Below are 27,365 nucleotides of genomic sequence, written 5' to 3' on the forward strand. Positions count from 1 at the left end.
AAGTTTTTTTTAAGGGCACAAAAAACTGCCAGTTTTGAGTCAAGTTTATTGTTTTTATAATGCAAGGTAATGTATTTACCGTATTTGCAAAGTGAATGTTGGAACAGTCGTCACGTGACGTAAAATGGATTTCAAAAATAAGGTCATCACCTTTTTTTCACACAGGGTTTTAGATGGATAGATGTTTTACATTTTCATCGTTTCAGCCGTGGCTAAGACACCTGTCTGAATGTCACCGTGACCGAAAGAACCAAGAAGACGTGACATTGGTGTTACTCAACAGCGGCACACGTGTGAAATATATTGTTGAAATATAGAATGTTAAAATATGGAATGTATAATCATGAGCAAGCATAGCCTTGCGCCGGAATGTCATTGAAAGGCTCCCCGTGTCTACGCGTTACAGTTACATGAGTAAACTGAGATGTGGAACACCGACAATAACACAATCGCATCAATAATCGAGGGTTTTTTGGGGTTAGATCTCGTAAATATAAATGTGTCGTTAAACCCGCCTCCACCCGACACAGCCAATGTATAAGGTGTGTCACGGTAACAAAACATGCCAATTCGTTACTAGATCAGCACACCGGTGTGTTGGAGCGTAAATCCACAACATTTACAATTTGAGTAGTAGGTTGTAAAAGCGTAAAACCACAACACCGGTGTGCTGAACTAGTAACGAATTGGCATGTTTTGTTTACGGGACAAACCTTACTAATTGGCTATGTCGGGTGGTGGTGGGTTTAACGACACATTTATAAATCTTGACTTAAAGCTTTCGTGACTGCAGGAATTCATATTCTTTGGGTCTTTTGGTAAAGTCACGTAGATAGGTTCAAATTAATAAAAATAAAATAAACAAAAAACTACGACGTTTCGATCACAACACAAGCGATCGTCATAGTTTTTTGTTAATTTAATTTTTATTAATTTGAACCTAATTTGAACCTATCTACGTGACTTTACCGAAAGACCCAAAGAATATGGACACAGTTATATTTACGCGATCTAACCCAAAAACCCTCTATAATGAATAATATTTGTCGCGAAAGCCTCTTAGGTGTTAAACTAACAGAATAGCACTTACAATGAAGTGTGGATAACTCGGTGAAGGGAGGCCTTCATCCAGCAGTGGATTGATAAAGGGCTGTACATTGTTTATATTTTATTTATACAAGTCTAGGTGGGTATTTATCTTGGAGTGTTTGTTAATCGGTATATGTTCAAGGAAAACTGTTCATATGTCAATTAAAATACGTAACTATTGTTATTTTACTTTAAAGGCGTCAGAGTGTAAAGTGTGATCGCCAACTATGAACCGCTTTTGCTTTAAAGAAGTGCCATTGCCCAAAACGTCAGGCTATTTCATTGTCCATAGTAGTGGATAATTTTTCCTGAAATTGTCATAGCCTGTATACACTATACAGTAGTTACAATGCATAATCCGAGTTCTACAAGTATCAAATTCATGTCTGTATGTGTTCAAGTGTGTGCATCTTTAGGGTGCACATGGCCTGGCACAAGCGTCGTGGTGACGTCACCGCCACTTAGTGGCGAATGGCGGTTGTTGTTGTTGCATCTATAGGTAAACGTGTACAGTATTTCATTTGAGAGCGAGATAACCGCATACAGCGTTTGTACTTTCATTAAATAGTTATGATAAATTTATGTTAGAAGGTCGTGTTGATGGTGATGATGACGAGATTTTTAAAGCCTTAATTAGATCACAAAATAATGTGTATTTCGTTGTTGTTTGGTCTTCAGTAATCTTCACAAGATCACGACTGAGATGCTCACCGAGTTAAAGATGGAACGTTGGGTGAACGTTGGTCCAACTGTTGCAACCAACCACATGCCAAGGTCCCCTGTTTACTGGGCTACAACACTGGTGGCTTAGCCGTGGTAGCCCCACGGGGTGTTCAGATGGTGTGGCGTGACCCGTCTCTGCAGGCGACTCATGGGGCCAGAGTGAACATCAATACAGTATGTATCTCGCCTCTCATTTCGGGGGCGGGGAGCGATGGGGAATGGGGTAGAGGTCGCCTTTGAAAATGTTTGGTGGCTTTGTTGATCTACGATGCGGTGGTGAATTATGGAAGTAATGATCCCACGGTGAGATGTATTTTTGAAATCTCTGGACACCCATGAATCCTGCATCCCGCGGCCCCACATCTGTCTAGCCACATTGCCCAATGGAATCTAATAATACATATGATAAATGTCGTTTATTTATCCAGGAAAGCCTCACAGAGACCCGTCACTCAATTTCAGGAATGACTTGCCACGCGTTGGGATGTTTGGCCGTTTCGACGTAAAAAGCTCCGCACAGACAGATTCATTAATCCACCACCATCTCATGGCCACTTTGCTTCTCAGGCCTACACCACCAAGTCACACATCCATCAAAATACTCAACGGGTTCAACCCCGCTTAGCGTCCAAGATGTGATGAGATCGTGGCGCATTCAACTCAGGAGGACTTGGTCGTACAGGCGCTATCATGCACGGCTCTGTGTTGCTACTGTCTCTGTGCCTGCTATTTTCATTAACACTAATTAAAACACCACCTTTCTGCCTTCCCACGCCGAATTTTAATCATCAGAGAACACGGCTCCTCCTGTATGGGAACATCTTCTACACAGCGTTTGTCGTTCATTTCCTTGATGAGGTTTTTTTTAGATGCTCTATATAAGACATGCGACAAGCAGTAACTTGTCTGGCTTAGCAGTGCAAATCCCACGATCTTGAACACGGATGAATGGGTACACGATCGTGTCGTGTTTGCGATCACCTACACCAGGGGTCGGCAACCAAAATAACAAGAAGAGCCATTTCTTTCCAATTCGGTACAAAATTCAGTATTTCAAGAGCCGCAATGCATCTATGTACATATACTGTACATACGTACATATCGTCAAGAAGCAGCCCGTAAAGAGCCGCATGCGGCTCCGGAGCCGTAGGTTGCCGACCCCTGACCTACACCAAACGCTGCTTCAAATAACCAGCTCGGTGTGTCACCACAACGGCTCCCTCTCACACTCCATTCCCACCACAGCGCGTCTTCTATACCAAGTTAACCAAATGTCCCTCCTTTCCGATGCAAAGTCGTAACACGCTTCACGCGCCCGATGATTGTTAAACGCGCCCCACGTGGCGCAGAGGATGGCTCTTGATTCGTTTGAATGGATGCTGGAGATGCCACGTGGAACGCACACACACACACGTGTACGCACATTCTCAGACACGTGCAGCGTATAACTTTTTTTAATTTGTATTAATACTTGAAAGGGGGTAATCCTTGTTTCCGTACGGCAAACGCAGTTCCAGGGTCTCTGGCCCCAATACCTGGACCCAATTCCCCCGTCGCAGATGTTCAGCATCCATCCTTGAGTTTGAGACAATCTTGCAACAGACTTAGAACGTTGTAGCTCCTAACAGCCGACCCTGGGTGTGATCGGCGCGGCGCGTTCGTGATGGACTGAACCCATCATACAAAGAGTGCTCGGTAACGAATGTTCAGACTCGCTTACTGGAGCGCTGGGTAAACTCTGAAGGCTCAACCGTGGGGTGGTCGAGAGGACTGAAGCTTAGGGACCAGAGGTCGCAAACGGGTTTTGATTCCTTACCCGTACCCGGCCACACCAGGGTAGCCGTTCCCTACCCGTACCCTACCCGAAATGAGTGACAAACGGTGACTCACCAGTGACTCACGGCCTACCCGTACCCGTACCCGGCCGCACCAGGGTCGCAAACGGCCGGGTATCGGGTAGGGTACGGGTATCGGGTACCCGGTTGCGACCTCTGTTAGGGACCCTGCGCCTAGGAACAGCAGCGTGCGCATAGCCAATCGACTTTTACTCGACCCACAACGGGCATGGCCGAGCTTGTGTACTTATCACACGTGTCCTGCTTGCGTGAAAGACACGAATTATGACGTATGACATCATAGCTTTAATAATTCATAGGTTGCACCTCTGAACTATGACAAGCGGAAATAGAAAGGTTATTACGTGACATCGCTGTGTGTATAATGACGCGTGCGAATATTGATGTTGCTGTGCATGTAGGTGGATACTACGTGTGCCTCTTGCTGTTGTGGTTGTTTGGCCACAGCAATCAGAAGAGCCAGCGCAAATCTACCTTTGACGAATCGAGGCGATGTGGCTTGTTGACTTATTTATTTGCGGTTAATTAAAATTGTTCTTTGTTGTAAAGCCTTGAAATTGTTTTACTGCACATGTTGTCATTTCTTTTGCGAACATATCACGTACGGCAAAGGCATTGTTACATTTTTAGCAGGCTGGCAAATAACATCATTTCAATGATGTCGATGACTGCCTTTCACCCAAAACTGTCCGGGGATAATCTGTGAAAAATATTCCCCGGTGGAAAGAGGTGGGGTTAATGGACTCCGGAATTATTCACGAGATATTAACCCTCCTACAGCTTGATGATAGTGACGACGATGCTAATGTTGATGAAGATGCTATATGGCCGTGATGATATAAATTCACGTATGCATGCCATCGAATGACAAACGCCATTATTACTATAGTAATAGACGAGTCCATGCACGGGTTGAAATTCACATCGCCAACGATAGACCGTGTGTCTCTTGACTTTCTGCTCAGCTTGCACCGATTATTGTTTGACACGATTTCCAATATTTCGCTCCACGTGCTGGGAGTTTATGAAGTTACCATGGGAAGGCCCTCTTCCAGCAGTGTATTGACAAATTCGCTGCTCGTAGTTTCGCTCCGCCTCCTGGAGCTTCATTGTTTAGTTTCCGAAGGAGCCCCGAAGCCACTGTGTGGATCGGCAAACCAGACGTCCCGTTGTATGCTTCTCCCATTATACGGAAGACGAATTAGAGAGTCATCAGCACAAACGAGAAGACCGACGTAGTATTGTCTACAAACTATGAGTAAAACAACACAGAGTAAAATTTTGATTTAAAGCTTTCGTGACTGTAGGGATTCATCTTCTTGGTTCTTTCTGTAAAGTCACGTAGAAGGGAAATAATACAATAATAAAAATTTAACATAATAAAATACTTCTCACGACGTTTCGGCCACAACGCAAACAGCCGTCCTCAGGTGAAGAACAGGTCTGTCGGAAAGACAGCGTCTGAATGAGTTAATAAAGCAGTGATATTACGAGAGACACAGGAGATTTAGTCTCAATACAATCGTTTGTATCGCTTTGTTTTCGTAGTGGCTCATCAAATCAGTTTGATCTCCCGGCATGGCAGTGGATAACATGGGCACGTTTCTTAACGCCCCCCCCCCCCCCCCCCCACATCTATCCAGCCAGCAGTATTAACGGGTACACCACGTCGTGTGGTGGAGTAAAGCGTGAGTTTCTCCCACCTCTTCCAAGAGCAGTGGGTCTGAATCTGCGGTCCACGGACTACTGATGGATACAAGTTCGTGGGAAGTGGTCCTCGGAACTCCGCGCTTTTCATTTTACAAAATCATATATTCACTGCCCAAAGCGCACCTATTCAGATTCGACAATAAGAAGCAAGTGAATAGTTTTCATGGCTTATAGAGTACCGTACTGTAAATGCAAAAAATGTGTTCTTGATGCATGATGGACCGCCACGTAACGTCGTGGGCTGACAGTGACAGTCCGCGTGCCAACAAAGGTTTGGGTAAACACTGCTCCAGCTGAGGGCCTCGCTTGAGCTCCCACGAGTAGAGAGACCCCTACCGTCAGCCCCAACACGGCCACACGGGCGGGCGCGTCACACAGCCGGCGTCCCGACCCGATCTGTTGGCATTTTGTTGGGTAAAAAAAAAACACGTGGTCCACAAAGCGTGTAACCTCCAGCAAAACTGCACCCAAGGCTCTAGAGAAAAACTACACCCATTGTATAGAGAAACTCCAGCAAAACTACACCCATTGTATAGAGAAACTCCAGCAAAACTACACCCATGGTATAGAGGCTCACCAGCAAATCTACATCCAGGGTATATTTGGCTCATCTTCTTGGTTCTTTCGGTAAAGTCACGTCGTGAGAATTTATTTTATTATGTTTTATTTTAATTATTTTATTATTTCCATTCTACGTGACTTTACCGAAAGAACCAAGAAGATGAATCCCTGCAGTCACGAAAGCTTTAAATCGAAATTGATACAATAAATTTAGCTGTGACAGTCCCGCCTGGAGACGGAGACTTGTGTTGCCTCCGAAACGTCGTGATTTGATTGAGTTTTCATTTATTATTATTATTATTTTATGATTTTTTTTTTTACCTACGTGACTTTACCGAAAAAACCTAAGAGTATGAATCCTTGCAGTCACGAAAGCTTCAAATCTAGTAGCACGACTCAATGCCCGATTCATAAAGACGAAAGAGGCATCACAGTGATTCACCACTTCGCTACTACTGATGCCATTATCTGGCTCAACCACGTCAGTGTAATATGATATCTGTTGCTCTACATCAAGATCAGCCATGCGAAGAACGATTTGGCCAGTAATTAATTATCTACGGCTCACATTTACAATAATCGAATCGCGTGTGTAATGATTAGATGTTTGTCTCGTGAAATGCAACTTGCATGCAAATGCATAGACCGATGAAAGAAGATAAACTTGTAAAAAAAAAACAGGAAAAAAAACTTTAAACCAAATAAACGTGACGGTACAAAAAAAAACACGAGACAACATTTTATGAATTTTCCTGCCACACATTTGGATTGATAACTCTCGCGTGTCAGCAGTCATCGATTGCGAAGAGCGAGCCACGTGTTTGTGGCCGCCAATAGAGGGCGCGCACGTTGACCCATCATCGCGTCGCCTGCTCGAGCGCATGGATGTGTGCACCAAACGCGACACGCGCCCGTGGATTTTGGGGCTGTGCGTCCAACGGGATGTGAAGTCCCTCTCGTTGCCATCTTCGTCAAGGGGACATTTGCTGCCCTCATCCAATGCCAACCACTTCAAACGTGCCCCTGCTCGAGATGTCGGCCGGCCACGTGCCAAGTATATTACAGTTGCCGATAAATGCAGAATAATCAAAAAGGGGTATTGGCTGTAACGTCTCCCATTATATATTGTATTCCTATTTAAGGCAGTGGTATTGACGGATGTGTTGAATTTTTGTTATTTGTGCTTTGTGCATCACTGCCAACGCAGCAGCAGCCTCGCCAATAAAAAAAGTGTTTTATTGGGAGGTGCGATCAATACGATGGGCGAGAAGTCCGTATACCCTTGTATTGAAGTCTGGAATGGACTCTGGATGGAAAGGGGTATAGGGAATTTTCGCCCATGCTCAGCAAAAACAAATGTCCAAGTTCAATATTGTAAGGGGATTACAACATCACTGCCAAAATAATGCGGCTTTGACCTCGGCTGTACAAAAACATTAACACCCCATCCTGCAGAACCCCATCCTGAGTCTCAACATGAATACATTTTGTGTTTTAGTCCATCAGCCTATGGGGCCTTACATCCCGATATTATCACGCAGAATTTGTTTCAAGCAAGCAGACCCAGAACTGTAAAATAAAACAATTAATTGGAGCTGACGAAGTTGACTATTTTCTGATTTTTATTATAACGCATGAATAGCTCTGAAACGGTTCCTTGCTATGAATCATTGTTGAAGCCTTTTAAACCCCGTGGCTGTAACTCTACTTGTGCTATACATTACCCGTCTCTAGTAACCTCACTCTTTTATTTACCCTGCGTCTTTGGACTCTTAGTATTTAAGTACAGTACCGTATGAATAGTCACGATGCCTTGTAGCCCTGATGTATTTTGACTGAAGTGTTACTGCATTTTACTAAATAGTTGCGATGCCTCGTATTACTATTACTTAAATCTCGATGCTATGTAGACCTTGTTTCTCTGGACGCTAATCAGGTATTATTGGTACCTGTGTCTTGGGCTAGTAACGTTACGGTGACTTGTGGCCCCAATGTAGTGGACTCTATTAATGTCACACTGCTTTGAGGGTAAAGTCATGATGCCTTGTAGCCCGTGTATTTTGTTTTCCCGAAGTCATGACACCTTGTGTGCTCTGTGCGTGGACTCTAGTAAAGTCACAATGTATTGTGGCCCTTGTGCATTTTGACTTTTGGAAAGTCACGATGCCTTGTGGTCCCTGTGCATTTTGACTCGAGTAGAGTCACCGATGCCTTGGGGCCCCTTGTGAATTTTGACTCTTGTGAAGATGTCGCGATGCCTTGTCGGCCATGTGCGTGTGAGACTCGAGTAGACTGACGATGCCTTGGTGGGCTATGTGCGTGTGACACTCTGCCGAGAACGACGATGCCTTGGTGGGCCCTGTGCGCGTGACACACCGAGCAGACTGATGGTTGCCTTGGTGGGCCCTCTGTGCGTGAGACTCGAGCAGACTGACGGTACCTTCCTAGGTGGGGGTCCTGTGCGTGTGACACTCCAAGCAAACTTACGATCCCTTAGTGGATCATGTGCGTGTGACACACCGCTGAGGCTGACGGTGCCTTGGTGGGCCCTCTGTACGCGTGTGACACACCGCTGACACTGAAGGTGCCTTGCTGGGCCCTCTGTACGTGTGACACACCGCTGACACTGAAGGTGCCTTGCTGGGCCCTCTGTACACGCGTGACACACCGCTGACACTGAAGGTGCCTTGCTGGGCCCTCTGTACACGTGTGACACACCGCTGACACTGAAGGTGCCTTGCTGGGCCCTCTGTACACGTGTGACACACCGCTGACACTGAAGGTGCCTTGGTGGGCCCTCTGTGCGTGTGACACACCGAGCACACTGAAGGTGCCTTGCTGGGCCCTCTGTACACGTGTTCACACACCGCTGACACTGAAGGTGCCTTGCTGGGCCCTCTGTACACGTGACACACCGCTGACACTGAAGGTGCCTTGCTGGGCCCTCTGTACACGTGACACACCGAGCACACTGAAGGTGCCTTGCTGGGCCCTCTGTACGCGTGTGACACACACCGCTGACACTGAAGGTGTCTTGGTGGGGGCCATGTGCGCGCCTCCCCCCGCTGCGAGGCCTCTGACTCGTGACGTAGGCGGAAGCCGCCGCGGCCTCGATTCATTGGCACGCTCGGCGCCTCCGCGAGCCGCAGCCCGCTCAGGTGAGGGAGGGCCGCTCTCTCTCTCTCTCTCGTCTCGTTCTCTCGTCTCGTTCTCTCGTTCAAGATCGGCATTGTGACCACGGGTAAGTGTGGCTGTGTGTGTGTTGTTGTTGTCGTCGTGGTGTGTGTTGTGTCAGTGCGGTTTGGTCGCGACGCGAGTGGTGGAAGTCGCGGACGGACGCTGCTTCTGGGCGTAGACGGCCCCGCGATGGGCGAGTTTGGTGGTGTGCACCTGATGGTGGTGGGTTGGTGTTGATGGTGAGGATGAGGGTGAGGATGGGGGTGGTGGTGAGGATGGTGATAATGGGGGGGGGGAGTGGTGGTGGTGATCGTGTGTGATGATGGATGGTTGATGATGGTCGTTGGTTGTGTTGGTGATGTGGGCGCTTTTTGATGCTGCTGAAGCTGTCGGCGGTGTTAATGATGCTGGTGATCACGGCAGTGACGTCCGTAGTGATCTTGACGGTGATGTTCGTATCGTTATCGATCTTCGAGGATGCTTACCAACGCGCTTGATGATGATGATGATGATGGGGTTTTAGTTGTCATAGTGATGATATATTGTATGGTGACAGTCATGAGGATTGTAATGAAAACGATTTCTAGTGGTGATGATGTTGAGACTGATGATGATGATGACCATAATCACGTAACTCACACTTTTAGTATTATCCCGATCTGGGCAATAGCTAGATCTACAGTTCATACAGTAGTTGTGATGCGTTAGTTGATGACGTTGAGGCTACAATGTCATTTCAAACTCATATACCCTTTGTTACAAATTGTCTTTTAAATAATGCATGGCATTACAGTTCTGATGCGTGTCGATATATCGCGTTAACTGAGCGTGCATGCCTGTCAATTAATTGCTTTCTATTGAATATTATCAGGGAGTTCAGGCAAGGAAGGGTACGACTGATTTGATGGGGTCAAATTGGTCCCATGATCTTACCGCGTGGGCCTTGATGTGAACCATCAGATCAGTAACCTGGACTTACCAATGTCACATAAATCCCCAAATTTTTTTAAAATACGCCTATTTTCCATATCCGTCTCTCCACATAAAAAATCAAGTCGGGTTTTCTTCTTGTACACATCCCATTAGCCACACCGCCCAGTGGGAGTAAATATTTTCAGCAACATTGGTTAAATGCAAGCAAAGTCCAGACCGGATTTGACATTCACAGAGTCATCAACAGTCGGGCTTGCTTATTAATCGCAGTAATGGTGGTGGTGCTTGTAAAACGAAGCAGTGAAACTTTGTCAATGCAGCAGCTGTTGGCACAGCACTTAACGCGTGGTTAGAATGTTGCAAGGTGGGGCGAGATCAGTAGATACGGTGACAGTGCAACGAAGATTGCTTTTTTCGTTTAATGACTCCGCTGTTGAACAAGGTTTGAGTGATTATCTCGTGCTGGCGTCATTGTCATAGTGTGAAAGTGTGCACGACACATTTGTATTGCCAATTACTGTATTGTACCTGGGAAAGTCTAGGTAGGTAAGTAGCATTACAAGTGTCAGTCGAGTCTCAATACACTTTTTCAGGAGGTTCCTGCGACATTGAAATCCTTGGCCAGTAAAATTCATGTTCGTTTATGGCTTCGTGTGGGATAAAACCAGGGTGCCCAGAGAATACCCACCACACAAACGACGGGAGAGACTCAGCACTTGCAATACACATTGTAACCACACGCCTACAACACGTGGCAAGCCCTGGCAGGTCATCCAGCCAAGTACTGACCAGGGTCAAATCTGCTTAGCTTCAGAGATTTTATGATATCAGTGTATTTATGATCATTTGGTTGTAGGCCCAACACTTGCATGAATATTAGGTGGTGTTAATCTCCATTCTTGATTAAATAGCTTACAGTGGTGGTGAGTAAACATTCCTATACCAAGGTCCACTTTGTCCGCTGTTTCGACTTTGGATTACTGTTGACGGGTGGAATGCATCGATCAGTTGATCGACATTGATGATTACATTCATAATCAAGCATCGCATCGCGCGAGAGTGTCCACGTTTTTTCATTTGATACCGCTTGTGGTATCTAATGGGTGTATATTATGCCAGCCATTAGAGGCACTATCATTCAAACGATTCGTGGATTTAATTGTGACCCAGAATCCTAATAATGCCATGAATTACAAGCAGTGGGAAGAGTAACTTATCCCACAATGAGGGTGTTTATGTGATCAAACCTGTAGTTATGATTGTTTTAAATATAATTTGTGTGTGCGTGTCCATCGTTAGTTATATAATTTTGTTTAATTAAACAAAAATGGGATCCTCTTGTCAAACCACTTCGGGATTGAAGGCCTCCCCCTTGCCACGTCGGTCGTTGGGGTTTAACCATACTTCATCACACAGGTCAGTACAGGCTGGGGAAGGTGGTTGCGAGAACCGGTTATACTGTACATCGCTAGCCACTGACGTAGTAGCTGTGGCAAGGACATTCACTCTGCAACGCCGCTGTATCCCATTGTGTTTAAATGCACTATTGTGATATTCTCATCGTTGTACAATACTTACTGAAATCCAGATCTCCTTTCAAAAAAGACTATCAGTTTCATTTGGCTCCGAACTGGTCGTAAAAGGTCCTTTTTCTGGCCCTCTGTAGGTACAGAGGACAGCATCTGGTGCTAGATTTGCACACGGGAGTAATGTGATCAGCCTTTCGATAGCTGTGTGTGTGGTTGGTCTATAATGCGTCACAGGATCACTCGTGAGATTGTTTTAGCAAGTCAAGGTGCTGGCCGTGAAAGTTTAATGTTTAAATTGTTGTTAAGCATCCCGTAGGAATAGTCCCGACCCACAATTATACGTGTAATCTTATAAATGTATAATTTTACAGGTAAAGGGTTTGTTAAAATCTTTTAAATAAAATACTGGACAGTAAATTATATTAAATCTATTGACACACGCACCTTCCTGTCACATGTTTAGAATGCAATGCAAACAGGGTTTCAGCAGCAAGATGTACCCTGATAAACCAATGCCGCTAAGTATACCAATGGTACGGGAAAGAGTCGTTCACAATGTTCTACCAAAATTTAAGTTGTTCTCCGAATAATGTACAGCCCTTTGTCAATCCACTCCTGGATGGAAGGCCACCTGGCCCGAGACGGGGTGAGGGACGTTGTTTGACCATACTTCACCATGCTGGCCAGTGCGGCTTGGTGAAGGAGGAGATATCACTCGTCACTGATGTTAGCTATGGCTTGGAATTGAACCGAGTTCGCTGGGTTCGTAGTGCAATGCACTAACCACTGCACTTCTGCTCCACTCTTGTTTTATTATACAGCATATATCATAGCGCTTACACTGACGTATGAAGGATGGGCTTGGGGTAGGGTAAGCGAGTAAAATTCAAGTTCAAAAGGCAGCACGTGGCAGTCACAAGTTGTTTTATTACGTGGCTTTGTGCAACATGCACAGTTATGAACGTTGTGGATTTCAGAAAATTCGTTATGAATCATTGCACATAATTCGATGCATGTACAGTATAATGAGCATGACGATTTAATTTAATCAATGAAGCAATGCTTTATTATTTGCCAACTATATGTGCAGATATATCTCGTTTTTTTTTCCTCTATTGCTTGATCAGTATCAACAAAGACTACATTTGTTAGGAAGTGCTGTGTAAACAGCTGCTATATCACGTTAATGAACAGTCTACAAGTGCACATTCTCCACACCAGCTATATGGGACTGCACACATTTTCCCTCTGCCTATACCAGAACAGCACAGTAACCATCGTAATTCTCAATGGCTATTGATTATACTTGGTACGAGCTGGTATGCAATACTGTGCGTGAAATGGCCAAAATAAGCCCACAGACTTTTAATTGTATAGATGTAACAGGAGGCCTGTAATATATCCTGTAGGGGCTATCTTTATATTTATTAGTTGCAGAGCCCTTTAATGTCTTGAGTGATCTGTGGTAAAGTGTGTCCTGCGTGCTTGTTTTTAATTTTAAACAAGCACGCTGGTTATTGTTTATGTTGCTTGTTTTTAATGTTTTCCCTCGAAGCATTTTTCTTGGGCCAATGCTTATAGCACCTGATAATCACACATTCTGTTTGTTGTTTGTGTTCACGTTTCAGAACTGAGGCCGGATGCTGACCTGGGTTGATGTAGAGCTGGGTGCTCCCCTGAGCTGTGCGGTGATGCAGGTGTCCCCCCGGCTCCTGTATACCCAGCTCGAGGGCTAACGGCACTATTTGCGTTACCCCGGAGCCTCGCGTGGCCCGGTGGCAGCAGGGCTCAGTAGCGGAAGGGCCCAGCCAAGGGTGGTCAAATCCTGTTGGAAATGAGGTTCCGAATACACAAGAGGAAGGTGGCCATTTTGTTTGTGCTGCTAACCGTGGCCGGCATTGCTACGTGGAACGTCACGAAAGCGCGGAAGCAGGCCCCTCGCGAAAGTCCGAAAAATGCAGTAGCGACTGAGCAGAACCGGATTTTATCCGAAGATCGAGATGAATATGACTATTTCCGAGGTCGTGACAACGTGTCATCTAATTTTTTCGACGTGAAAATTGGTGTGAAAAATACGTCAAAGGAGCTGAAAAAGTACATATACTACCAAAACTTTTACCAGTTCATCAGAAACTCTGAAAAAATCAAGGCTCCAGCTAAGGATGGGCTGGTCATCCTGGTGCAAGTTCACAACCGCCCACAGCACCTCAAGCTGCTAGTGGAGTCGCTGAGAAAAGCCCAGAGGATTGAGGAGGTGCTGCTTGTACTGAGCCACGACTACATATCAGAGGAGGTGAACGAGGTCGTGCGCACCATTGACTTCTGCCGCGTGCTGCAGATCTTCTTCCCGTTCAGTCTGCAGGTCTACCCTAACGAGTTCCCGGGACAGGACCCCAATGACTGTCCCCGGGACATCTCCCTGGAAGAAGCTCGTCGGCTGAAGTGCAACAATGCCGAGTTCCCAGATAAATACGCCCACTATCGCGAGGCCGTCTTCACGCAGACCAAGCACCACTGGTGGTGGAAGTTGCACTTCGTGTGGGACCGCTTGAACGCCATCAACGCCCACGACGGCCTCGTGCTGCTCATCGAGGAGGACCACTATCTACTGCCCGACTTCTACGTCGTCCTGCAGAAGATGTGGGACATGCAGAAGCGCGAGTGCCCCGACTGCGACATACTGAGCCTGGGCTCCTACGACATGGTGGACAACTTTGAGGGCAAAAGCGACAAGCTTGAGGGGCTGCCCTGGCAGTCATCGCGGCACAACATGGGCATGGCCATCGGACGGCTGACGTACAAGCGCCTGCTGGCCTGCACGCAGGAATTCTGCACGTACGACGACTACAACTGGGACTGGACGCTGCAGCACCTGACGGTGGCCTGCCTGCCGCACCCGCTCAAGGCGCTGGTGCTGCAGGCTCCGCGCGTGTGCCACACGGGCGGCTGCGGCATGCACCACCAGGGCCCGTGCGACGCCGAGGGGGAGGCCCGCCGCCTCGCGGAGCACGTGGCCGCCAATGCGCCGCACCTTTACCCAGCCGCCCTGCAAATCCTGCAGATGCACTATGTGTCGCCCATCAACCCCCACACTGTCAACGGTGGCTGGGGTGACAAGCGAGACCACGCGCTCTGCCAGAGCTACAGACAGCTGCGCTGAGTTGAACAGAGGAGCAGGAGCAATTGTCTTGAATTCTCCCGTTCTGGAAAGCCATGTCTGGGTGTCAATTGAGAACAAAAAGAAACATTTTTCATGTGTGTGAGGGACCAATGTTGTTCCACTACTCCATTCTCATCTCCCCCCACCCTTAATATTCTTATTTTGTTTTTCAATTGTTTTGTTACAGTTTAAATCCATCCTTTGCCTGATTCTGTGTTGTTATAACTGAAAAATGTAAAACATACATTAATTGGTGTTAGCACAAGTAATGATTTTCTCTTTATATGAAAAAAACTTTCAAATTGACAGCTGTCATTTTCCTACATTACATGGTGTGTTGTAAATGGGTATAAAGGTAAAGTGGCATAAGGTAATGGCCAAATGATTGGTGTTAAATATTTTTTTGGTATGTTCTTATATAATGTAGGTGATTCCAGCAAAATAAATTTGAACTGGAAAGTGGTACACAAGGTTTGTGTCATTGACTCCTCTGGCAAGGATTTGCCTCCTCTTCGCAAGAGCCGGATGGACATCATTCAGACTTCTTTTGGATGTGGCAGGGGTCCAAGACATTTTCCAATGCGCGGGCGGTTGCACGTCCACGACAAAGCTATCTCAACAGTTGGTGGCTGTATTTGCTGGCATCCTTTCTGCACGTATGTGCCTCATGGGTGGCTGTACAGTTTTGAGGCCGTCAGTTTGTACTCCATAGCAAGAAGCCTAAAATGCTCTTTGCTCGTAAATACAAACGGTGAAACAAAGAGATTACATTATAAGCGTATATACTCATGCCTGGAAATACATTACGTAAGTTATTAAAATAAAATATTCCAGCCTATTAATTCACAAATAGATGAAGGCCTACCCATGAATGTCTGTTTTTATGTTATCATACTTAACCACGTGGGTCAGTGCCGGTTTGTAAAGGGATAACACTCGCCACTGATGTTAGCCGTGCCCGGGACTCAAACTGTTTGCAGGGTTCCTAGCGCAGCGTGCTAACTCACCGCGTCACTGATCCGCCCCTGTAAAGGACTGCACCATATATGTGTTGGGAGATATTAAACCAGTTGGGCAGGAATGAGATTGCTGAGCAGGTAACTCCTTCGTATACATGTCTGCTTTGTGTGGCAGTGGGAAATTGACCAATAGCAAATGTCTTGCTTCTAAGACTGCATTGACTTCCTTTTAGGTGTGAACATTGTCGCTATTAAGGAGACACGTGGCTGTGTGCAACAAGACATTGCACAAACTCTGTACTGTGCCTTTTGCAGTTTAGAACACAGGTTGTATTGAATAGACTATTTTCCTTATGAAGGGAACTGTGAAGTCTCGACATGAATGTAACAAGTTTGACTTCCGTTCAAAAAAGGCGTCAAATATCCAAACGTATGAAAAAAAACGACTAAATAATGCCCCTATTGTATAGTGTTCCCTAGGTTCCCTTTCAAATAGCCTAAATAGGCTTCCACCTCTTTTACAAAAAATAATTTGGTTGTGTTTGGCTCTAACGTATAACCACATCACACTGAGTGTGCCAGATGTTATCAGATCCTAAAAGTTCAGCAGGTTTGAGCCTGGTTAGTACTTCCATGGGAAATACTCTATAGTTCATTACAATGTGTTTTTAGGCTTGGGCTGCGAGGTGGTCATGAGATGCCAATACAACATTTGGACTCTTGAATCTGTGCAGAGCTTTGGGTTATGCCCTCGTATGTGGTGGGGTCTCTCCAGGCTTTCTCGTAGAAGCCACGATAATGCAATTGTCTAAACATCTCAAATGCAGGTCCCTCCTGAAAACAAGTCTTGACACTTGGCGAGGCTTTGCTTGAATAAACCAGGCATGTTGTTATAATCGGCGTACCTGCAAATTCATTTCTGGGTTTTATAATTCGTCATTCAAATATTACATTAAACACAAACAAAATAATTAGGTTTTTTTTTAATTGTACGTCTCCCTTTTCAAAATACATCCAAATGGGGCCCCCACCTGACACTACAATGATTATACAATGTTACATCTTCCACAAGTGGCAGATCCCTTTCACTCGTTTCATGCAACACGTGACAATTGTGTAAAAAAAAAAGTAAAAACGGACAATGTGTATTTCGTGCAAATAACAGTTGCGTTTCCTGGAGAACTTGCACTGTTGGTTGTCTTGTCTTGGGTCACCATCAAAATCGATTTGAGCAAATGTGACCACTTGCAAGCAGCAGTGATGCCTAGATAACTGTGGACCGGTGTCATTTTCATTGGGGCTCATCAGCGAAGTCTATGTGTAGAAGCCACGTGTGTGGTGGAGTCATGCCCCACATGCAAAACATGCTCTCCCCGGCGCTAGCTTGGCTCATGCCAACGAAAACCACGACGAAGAAACCGGGGGAGGGGTACAACCTCACAGTGGGACACGGGCCACACGAAAACAACGAGTGGCCACTGTTGTTGCTCTACATCATTGCAGGCGTTGTGTGTTGTGGGGGTGGGGGTGTGTTGTGGGTGGGGGTGGGGGTGTTGCGGGTGGGGGGTGTTGTGGGTGGGGGTGGGTGGGGGGTGTTGTGGGGGGGGGGTGTTGTGGGTGGGGGTGGGTGTTGTGGGTGGGGGGTGGGTGGGGGGTTAACGAGCCGATACCGCGGGCGGCCATATTACGTGGGGGTAGGGGAGCCGAAGCAACTCTTATCGAGTTGCTCGTTTCGATGACGCAGCAACCGAATTTGCCAGCGGCTCTCTAGCGCCCCCAACCCCCATCCCACACACAACACAAGGGCCTCGTCGATTGTTTAACACAGGCGGTGGACACGCGGCCAAATGCCCCTACGTATGATGGCGTGCGGGCTCGCCGCCGTGTCGACGGAGGCGCGATCGTCGCCGCGTTGAAAGCGGCGGGCGGGAAGGGGTTTGTGGTGGTGGTGGTGGCTGTGGTGGTGGTGGAGAGAAACGAGCCCTGTCCTGTGGGGCTGGTTAGGCGGGAGACGCCGGGGGGCTTCTCGGTGTTTGTTCTGTGCGTGTCCGTGTCCTCGTTCTACCTCCCTCCCTACCTCCCTCCCCGACTTGCCCGAAAAAATAACGGCGAGACGGCGCCATGAGGCGACGCCTGAAGGAGGAGGGGCAGGGTGGTTGTGGTGGTGGTGATGAAGAGGAGGAGGATGAGGAGGACGAGAGAGAGCCTGCGGCGAAGCGAGTCGCGTTGAGCGCCACGGGGCCGCCCGGGACGGCGGCGGGAGACGGAGGCGGCGGCCCCGTGGCGGCGACGGCGCCGTCACTTCGAGCCCAGCAGCCCCTGAACAGCGCGGCGGGTGAGAGTCAAACACCGACCCCCTCCACTCCTCTCCCCTCCACTCCCTCTCTCCCTCCCTCGTCCTTCCTCTCCACAGGATCCAGTCTCGCTAGCAATGTTCGTTGTCGACTCAAGAACTCGTGTGAGACGTGATGGAGGAGGAGGGGTTGGTGTGGTGTGGTGTGCCCGACACGGGAACGTGGAGTTGCTAAAGCCACCACCAATGTGGAGTTGCCACCCCCCCCACCACTAATGTGGAGTTGCCACCCCCCCCCCCACCACCAATGTGGAGTTGCCACCCCCCCCCCACCACCAATGTGGAGTTGCCACCCCCCCCCCACCACCAATGTGGAGTTGCCACCCCCCCCCCCACCACCAATGTGGAGTTGCCACCCCCCCCCCACCACTAATGTGGAGTTGCCACCCCCCCCCCCCCACCAATGTGGAGTTGCCACCCCCCCCCCACCACCAATGTGGAGTTGCCACCCCCCCCCCACCAATGTGGAGTTGCCACCCCCCCCCCCACCACCAATGTGGAGTTGCCACCCCCCCCCACCACCAATGTGGAGTTGCCACCCCCCCCCCACCACCAATGTGGAGTTGCCACCCCCCCCCCCACCACCAATGTGGAGTTGCCACCCCCCCCCCCCACCACCAATGTGGAGTTGCCACCCCCCCCCCACCACTAATGTGGAGTTGCCACCCCCCCCCCCACCAATGTGGAGTTGCCACCCCCCCCCCACCAATGTGGAGTTGCCACCCCCCCCCCACCACCAATGTGGAGTTGCCACCCCCCCCCACCACCAATGTGGAGTTGCCACCCCCCCCCCACCAATGTGGAGTTGCCACCCCCCCCACCACCAATGTGGAGTTGCCACCCCCCCCCCCACCAATGTGGAGTTGCCACCCCCCCCCCACCACCAATGTGGAGTTGCCACCCCCCCCCCCACCAATGTGGAGTTGCCACCCCCCCCCCCCACCACCAATGTGGAGTTGCCACCCCCCCCCACCACCAATGTGGAGTTTCCACCCCCCCCCCCACCAATGTGGAGTTGCCACCCCCCACCACCAATGTGGAGTTGCCACCCCCCCCCACCAATGTGGAGTTGCCACCCCCCCCCCCACCACCAATGTGGAGTTGCCACCCCCCCCCACCACCAATGTGGAGTTGCCACCCCCCCCCCCACCAATGTGGAGTTGCCACCCCCCCCCCACCACCAATGTGGAGTTGCCACCCCCCCCCCACCAATGTGGAGTTGCCACCCCCCCCCACCACCAATGTGGAGTTGCCACCCCCCCCCCACCAATGTGGAGTTGCCACCCCCCCCCACCAATGTGGAGTTGCCACCCCCCCACCACCAATGTGGAGTTGCCACCCCCCCCCACCACCAATGTGGAGTTGCCACCCCCCACCACCACCAATGTGGAGTTGCCACCCCCCCCCACCACCAATGTGGAGTTGCCACCCCCCACCACCACCAATGTGGAGTTGCCACCCCCCCCCACCACCAATGTGGAGTTGCCACCCCCCCACCACCACCAATGTGGAGTTGCCACCCCCCCCCACCACCAATGTGGAGTTGCCACCCCCCCACCACCACCAATGTGGAGTTGCCACCACGGCGCGACGGTGGCTTGCCGTGTGGGTTGACGAGGGTTTGTCCTGGAAATTGGCGCGATGTCCGAAGGTTTCGCTGCACGCGCCAGAAACCTTCAGGACCTGTCGCTGTTGGACGTAGCGCCGACCACGCACGGTGTGCAACCCGCAAACAACATCGGAGATCCGTGCGGCACAGCGGCGAAAGCCCTACAATGTAGTAGAGGCTGCAGTTGCCATCGTACGAACCGCTGGGATGTCACGAGAATGTACCGAATGGCAGGCGCAGTCATCGTGTTTTGTTTACCTCTCCATCCATGCTCGCTGTCAGTCACGACGTCGCCTGTCTTCTAGACTCATGCCTCCCACTGGCCTCTGTCACGCATTGCCCCATCTCCCAAGATGAGAGGTCTGCAGCAGTCCTCTGGCTGAGGCATCGGTCCGGGGTTCTCCATTGCCTCTTCTCAGTGGTGGCTCAAAAGGAATAAGCAGACAAGAACACGCATGTGGCCTCAAGCAGTTTCAAGTCGCACCTGATGCATGGGAAAAACTATTTAAGGATCATATCAGCTCAAACAGCAATAATGATAATTTGTTCATTTCTAATCCATGTGTTATCTAACTCTTCTCTCATCACGCTACATCTCTATCTGTTGTCTATGTCTCTTCTGTTATAAATCCAAAGAGATCTCCAAAAACATATTTCTGCATAAACCCCCAATGGGCCAGGACCACTATCGAGACCTCGCATCTCACTAATTTAACCAAGGAAGGGATATCGCACGTATTGAAACCGTCTTAAAGGTACATGCTTGGTAATGCACTCATTCGACAAGTAAATGAGCTTGAACATGACTTTGTAATGATGGCTGGTGGTCAAGACTAACGACGCAATATTTTGTTTCAATAAGGAACATTTTTGGAGGGAGAAAATCTGACGAGAGGTGGTGGTGTGTTGGCAGAGTCCACGAGCAGCGGTGACGAGGATGAGGAGAACGAGAGGCCCATGTTGGGCGCCGGTGGGGATGGCAGCGGTAGCAGCAGCAGCAGCAGCACCGGGCCCACCACCTCTGCGTTACCAATCTACAACTCCGTCTCACAGAGGCTCATGGTGAGGCGTAGGATGCCTCTGGGCTCGGTCACGTTCTGTGCTATACCTTGCTGATCATGGGCCCCAGTGTCTCGAAACGACATGTGATGCCGAGTGACCTGGAAACCTTGCGTCGTAGAAACATGAGAAGCCTGTGATGTTGGTGGTGCCATGATAAAATAAATATTAGATCGTTTAGGCAAGATACACTGGCCATTTATTCTTTAGGTTCTGTATTAAAATTAGGCTTGAAGAGTTTGATCTTAATTCAGGCACCTCTAGAGGTATAGTGGTCAAGGTATGATACATTTAATTCAGTTTGACACATTTGACTACATCTACTTATGACATTTGAATTTACCCACGTGAAAGTTGGTTTGTTTACGTTTACCTGATATCATGCATGCTTGAACACAATATTCACCGGATATCTTTACATTGTTCCTGAATGTTGAAAATTTTTAGTTTGACATTTTATAAACACATGGGAGGGTATATATATAAGGTGTACTCTAGTGTGGAAAAAAGGTATATAGAAGTGACTTGAAGTAGTTCTCTGACATCTTCCCAGGCAATTCGCTGGTGCCTAGCTTGTTGCAGTAGTTCTGCATGATGGAAACGTCTTAATGTCATTGAGAGGGGTTTGGGAAATATTGCTCCAATGCACTAGCTCAATTGCAACATCGTCTTAGGTGAGGTTTCTTTACTCTCAATGCGTGCTCACCCGTCCGCCACCATGCCGTGCTGTTGTCGTCATCGTGATTCTGTTGCTTTAGGCCAAGATGGGCTTCCGTGAAGGTGAGGGCCTGGGCAAGCATGGCCAGGGCCGCAAGGAAATCATCGAGGCGTCCACGCAGCGAGGTCGACGTGGATTGGGCCTCACGCTGCCCGGCTTCGAGGGAAGCCTAGAGATCGACTGGAGGAGTGAGCCTGAGGTATGCATTACCGAACGTCCTCTCTCCGGCATGTGTCAGTGCCTATTCTTGCATACAAACACTAGCTGTATAGCAATATTCATATTTTTGTGGTACATTATGTTTAAATAGTATGCTTGATTCAGAATTTGTATGCATTAAATGCCCAGTATGCCGCTTATCTGGAACAATGCCTGAGTCCATCAAGGGGTCCATTCATTGTTGATTTAGTTTTCTAAGAGTTGCTTCCAAAAAGACAGTGGTTGTCAGAAGGGATTGCCTTAGATTTGCCTGCACGAGGAACTGTTCAACTGATCGTTTGGAAGATGAGGGGAAAGTGGTCCGGTGGCTTTACACAATATTACATTTCGTGTAAAGCCACCTGACGATATTACAATTATTGACGGAAATCAAATGCCAAAGAAGTCATGCTAAGTTAGCTCTGGTTTAGTTACTGCTATTTTAGTAGTATACAAGTATTAATACATCACCATAGTGTGGCAGTGTTACTGTAGAGATGGCCGTGCACTTGTCGTGCATTCGTCTGCATTAAAAGTGGCCATAGGTGAAGGTGGTCAGTTGGCTAAAATGTAAGAGCAGTGAGCTGGCACAGCTGAGATTCTGGGTTCGAATTTGGACAGCCGCCCATGATTAAACCAATTCTCAGCTGTAGCGAGTTGATAGTTTCAGCCCCATTCGTAGTAATTGAAGAAAAAAAGAACCAATCACATTACATATATTTTTGCAACTAATTACGCTTGTTCCATCTCAAGCCATACATGTTTAGAATCGATTGATGTGACGATTCATCTTCTCAGGGCATCAAAATGTGTGTCCCTAGTGTGGATAAAGAGGTCTATTGAAATTACTTTGAACATAGTGATGTCATCTTTTGGGGCCTTTCTTTGATACAGGGCTTCACATTGCTCTCTGTGAGAATGTATTTCTCTTAAAGAAAATTCAGTTTGACATGATGCCTTTTAGCACAGTTGGAATGTAAATAGGAAACAAAAACGAACAGAATAAAAAAAATGGGCATAGTCAATGCATGTGACCTCACTAGACTCAAAATCTCTCTTCACTGCTAATTTGCGCATCGATCAGGTGCCACTGGTGTATTTACATTACCCAGCATTCTTTTTGCATTCCAGGATGAGAGGTCCGGATTCAATTAATTTCTGCGAGGATTTGCAGAAGTCTGTTGCAGCAGTATTCTTCACCCTGTCCCATTCCGAGACGTCTGCAAATTGCAGGGTTGGTTCCCATTCACTGTCTTGGAACACTTAAGCAATTAGCGTTACTTTTTATTTAAAGGCATAGCACCTATGTTTTTAAAGACATTGTACTGTACTCACCGCAGAGAACTGTAGCGACACGACCACACTCTATAATAACTGGCGCCAAACTGTGCCACGCCCTTTAGAATGTCCTTGTGCGAGTCTCGGTACGTCTTCCGACCTGAAGACGTACTGATATAGTTATTTTTTTTATTGCGATTCTGGAATTGGACGTATACGTATGTCATTGGAATGGGAAAGGGTTCATATGTTTCCTCATTGGCCGTAGCCAGACGTGATGGCTATTGTCATCGTCGTTGTTGTTTTACGGCTGCATTGTCTGCTTTAGCCCAGTGCGGACGAGCAGGTGAAGTGGCTTCCAGAGAGCAGCGAGCCTCCGCCCATCGCCGAGCACCTGCAGCGGTGGATGCAATTTGGGCCGGTAAGGACACAGTTGTGAGGTGGCCGGATGGCTGAGAGGTCAGAGCAGAGGTCGCAAACGGGTTTTGATTCCTTACCCGTACCACCCGTACCCAGCCGCACCAGGGTCGCAAACGGGTACCCGTACCCGTACCCGGCCGGGTACGGGTATCGGGTGCCTGATTGCGACCTCTGGGATGAAGCCATGTTGCAGGCGTGGGTGGGTTCATTCTAGGAACTTGAATTGTGAGAAGAGACAAGACGTTGGGAAATGAGTGACAAACAGTTACTCACCAGTGACTCACGGTCTACCCATACCCGTACCCGGCCGCACCAGGGTCGCAAACGGGTACCCGTACCCGGCCGGGAATGGGTAGCCGGGTATCGGGTACGGGTATCGGGTACCCGGTTGTGACCTCTGGGTCAGAGTGCTTAGTTGGCACCGCTGATTTTCTGAGTAGCTGGTTTCAGCCACCTGTGATTAAACCTGGTTCTCAAGAGTCGAGAGATGATAGTATCAGTATGGTCACTACTGACTTGAAAAAAAAAACATTACATACAAGTTTAACACGTGGGCTTTCGCGACCAATATTATTCATAATAAACGTTTTTGGGTTAGATCGCGTTATTTATAAAAAAAATGTGTCGTAACCCTCCACCCGACATGGCCAATCGGCAAAAAAAGTGTCACGTTGACAAAAGACAAAATAGTTCACTACTTTAGCCCACCAGTGTGTTGAAGAGTGAATCCACAACATTTACAGTTTTTGAGTACGACGTTTCGCTGGTAATTACATCCAGCATCATTGGGCAATTCGCCAGAATGTTTAAGCCCTCACTTGCTCCCGGTCTTAAATAGAGCAGCAGAGTGACGTCATCAGCGGGGTGGGGGGGTATTGTAATTATATAATATATTGGTAATCAGTCAATTGTTATGATTAGTAAGGAGTTGTAATGTGTGTTATTGTAATTATATGCTACGTTAGTAATCAGTTAATTAGTTTGTGTTTCCCCTATAAGGAATTGTAATTTGTATTATTTAATAATATACAATTTAGTTTTGCATTTAATTTGCCAAAATTCTATCTCTGAGAATAATATTGGATTGACTGTCAGGTAAAGAACATTACTGTCAGTGGCATGGTGGGAAATGCTGCCCCCTACTATGTGGAACAGAGATCAATTTAAGAGATCTCTTTGTACATTCTACGTCACTCCATTATCTCAAGTTCAACACTTGAATTCAATATGTATAAACAATATATAATTGATGGTTAGGACAAACCCAGGATCCGTCCCTGAAAATCAGAACGTCTCTTGAAAGTAGTTAAATAAAAGCAAAGAGATGAGACGGTAGATCGTAATGTGGTCCAGAACCTTAACCGAGGATTCTTACTCTTTGGTTCTTTCGCTAAAGTCACGTAGGTAGAAAAATAAAACAAAATACAATTAATATATCACGACGTTTCGATCGCAACACAAGCGAAGGAACCAAAGAGTATGGATTCCTGCAGTCACGAAAGCTTCAAATCAAGATTAGAGGATATTTAGTAACCCGTTACACAACTATACTGTACAACCATTGGTGTGAAAAGTGAGTGTATAGTTTTGATATATTAAGTTGTCAATTACACTATTTCTATTATTAGTTCATCATATACAAATAGTTTACACTTGTATAAACCTAGTCTCCATAAATACGGTATGTGGTAAAAAAATATTAACAGAGTACATGCACACATGAACGAGACTGCTGTAGTCAGGAACGCTAACGCTTGGGCACCATCTGGCCCATGAATGTCGCCATGCAATGTAAAAAATGTTTGTTTAAATGGTAAAGTTGGTGAATCTCGAGTACTTTATGGTGAGGCACGCTGTACGTAAAACACGATTGGGTATCAATAACTTGAGTGTTACAGTGAAAGTATGTAGAACGGGGGGGCGTAAATCAGGGTATTACCGTATATTGTGCGTAATATTCGATATTAATTAGTCAGTACATGAGTGGATTGTTAAACGCCTAATTTTTTTAATCTATTTCTGTTGCAGAAAAAGCACGCTCCCGAAGACGAAGTGGAGTTCTGTGACCTGCAAACCATTCACAACGTGCTGCGGTGTAAGGTGAGGGGCCACTACAGAGATGTTTCCACGTAGACTCGTCGGAGTTTGTTAGGGAGTGACTTAACTAGGAGTGGAACAATGTGTGTTGCTTCATAGAGCACGGGATCATGTTAAGAACAAGACGGAAAAAGCAAAGCATGCAAGACACTAGATGCAAACAAGACCGTACAGAGAAAGCAAAACATGCGAGACACAGTACAAACGAGCCGGTATAAACAAGGCAGAATGACTTAAGACTCAAGATAATCAGTTCTTGAATCATGATGCAAAATTTTGTCATAATACACGGAATTGCAAGGGACCTGGCATGATGTCTATAGTATACATGTTAACGTTGCTTACGTGACCCTATACAAGACGTTTCCCATCTCGTTACATGATGGGATCAAGCAGTCATGTCTTGTGAGCCGATATAGATGACTGCTTGGACAGGGCTACCTGACTCGGCCACTATATAATAGTGCAGGGTATGCCACCATTGCATCCTTGAGCTTAATGTACACATTTACCAGGAGGATGATGCACATGGACGCATGAATGTTTCGAAAAAGTCAAAAGAGACGACTTGAAGGAAGGTATCCAATACAGTGAAATGCAGATTAAAGCTTAAGATATGGTAAAGATCTTCTTGGTTCTTTCGGTAAAGTCACGTAGAAGGGAAGTAATAAAAATAATTATTTTATTAAGTTTTATTTTTATTATTTTATTACTTCCCTTCTACGTGACTTTACCGAAAGAACCAAGAAGATGATTCCCTGCAGTCACGAAAGCTTTAAATCGAAATATGGTAGAGAGTTTGAGGCAAAGACCTGCCGTTTGGAAAAAGATGAAAGCACAAGATCCACATGGCACAGCGCTATTGGCAGGGCCTTGACAACACTCGATGAGCAATCCTTGGAACGGTCTCTTCCTGTGTCTGTCCGTGCCTGCCCGTGGCTGCAGAGCGTCTTCGACGAGCTGGACGGGGATGAAATGAGGAAGGCGCGTACGCGCTCCAACCCTTACGAGACGATCCGCGGCGTCATCTTCCTCAACAGGTGCAATGGGCGGCTCGGTGGTGACCACCGCACACCCTGTGAACACCCTGTTTGTTGCAGTACCCGGAGCAATACGTCTTGCATGTGTGCATTGTCTGTGTTTTACTTGTAATAAGATTTGTAATAATGAATTACGCTTATATAGGGCCTTTCTACAAGGTACTCAAAGTGCTGTACATGACAAAAAAATACTAAACAATACAAACAAGGGAGATGGATGTATTCCACGAAGAAGAGAATTATACTCAATGAGCTCTCGCCTGGTCATAAATGATAGTAAATGATCAAATCTGTCTATCTAAATCGCCCCTATTTGCTTCTCTTCAATGACCAGGGCTTCAGTGAAGATGGCCAACATGGACTGTGTGTTCGACTTCATGTTCACCAACCCAAAGGATAAAAATGGGGTGAGTCTCTGCCAGCCATGGATCTATATGCTACTCACTCCAAGGCATGGGCGAGAAGGCATGGGCGAGAGATGCACTAGTGCACAGATGGGTGGGCGCGTGTGGACGTTAAACGTGCGTGGCAGAGAGGCCCAGGGCGGGCACACGGGAGGGCAGATACCACGAGTGTGTCGGACCGTAGTGACCACTGTGTGTGCGCGTGCGCTTGCTTGCGACCTTTGCAGCAACCACTGGTGAACGATAAGGGCGGGGAGCTGCTCTACTTTGCCGACGTGTGCGCGGGCCCCGGTGGATTCTCAGAGTACGTGCTGTGGCGCCGTTCGTGGCATGCCAAGGGCTTCGGCCTCACCCTGCGCGGCCCCAACGACTTCAAGCTCGAGGACTTCTTTGCGGCTCCCAGCGAGATGTTCGAGGCGCACTACGGTAGGCGTTGCGCCACGGTGTGGCAGACCTTGGGTGAATTAACAATTTCAATTGTGTAATTTGTAA

At 47.4% G+C, this 27,365-nt stretch overlaps 2 protein-coding genes across 5 annotated transcripts in view; both read left to right on the forward strand.

Moving 5' to 3' along the window:
* The first annotated feature begins 9,022 nt into the window (after window positions 1–9,022).
* LOC144719939 (alpha-1,6-mannosyl-glycoprotein 2-beta-N-acetylglucosaminyltransferase-like) lies at window positions 9,023–15,200 on the forward strand. 2 transcript variants are annotated; one of them, XM_078596301.1, is made up of 2 exons: window positions 9,023–9,097; window positions 13,207–15,200. In XM_078596301.1, exon 2 carries the CDS (start codon window positions 13,413–13,415, stop codon window positions 14,736–14,738), a length of 1,326 nt encoding a protein of 441 aa, XP_078452427.1. In that variant the 5' UTR covers window positions 9,023–9,097; window positions 13,207–13,412; the 3' UTR covers window positions 14,739–15,200. The 2 variants fall into 2 exon arrangements, with proteins under 2 accessions (XP_078452427.1, XP_078452426.1); XM_078596300.1 differs by having other exon boundaries at window positions 9,038–9,180.
* A 2,280-nt stretch (window positions 15,201–17,480) lies between these two features.
* The window catches only part of CMTR1 (cap methyltransferase 1), a 29,667-nt gene continuing 19,782 nt past the window's right edge, over window positions 17,481–27,365 (forward strand). Inside the window, exons 1-8 of one of the 3 annotated variants that reach the window (XM_078596304.1) lie at window positions 17,481–18,032; window positions 20,573–20,721; window positions 21,477–21,635; window positions 23,241–23,333; window positions 25,361–25,432; window positions 26,375–26,469; window positions 26,804–26,876; window positions 27,101–27,299. In XM_078596304.1, the coding sequence (XP_078452430.1) occupies window positions 17,819–18,032; window positions 20,573–20,721; window positions 21,477–21,635; window positions 23,241–23,333; window positions 25,361–25,432; window positions 26,375–26,469; window positions 26,804–26,876; window positions 27,101–27,299 (1,054 nt within the window). In that variant the 5' untranslated portion in view covers window positions 17,481–17,818. The remainder of the gene's footprint in view (window positions 18,033–20,572; window positions 20,722–21,476; window positions 21,636–23,240; window positions 23,334–25,360; window positions 25,433–26,374; window positions 26,470–26,803; window positions 26,877–27,100; window positions 27,300–27,365) is intronic. The other 2 variants (XM_078596302.1, XM_078596303.1) reach the window with 2 other exon arrangements.

The sequence above is a fragment of the Lampetra planeri genome, chromosome 7, assembly GCF_965212315.1.
Source record: "Lampetra planeri chromosome 7, kcLamPlan1.2.h2, whole genome shotgun sequence".
NCBI classification, from domain to species: domain Eukaryota; kingdom Metazoa; phylum Chordata; class Hyperoartia; order Petromyzontiformes; family Petromyzontidae; genus Lampetra; species Lampetra planeri.

What these genes read in the sequence shown, in the direction of transcription:
- LOC144719939 (XM_078596301.1), top strand. Translation starts at nt 13,413, where the DNA reads ATGAGGTTCCGAATACACAAGAGGAAGGTGGCCATTTTGTTTGTGCTG.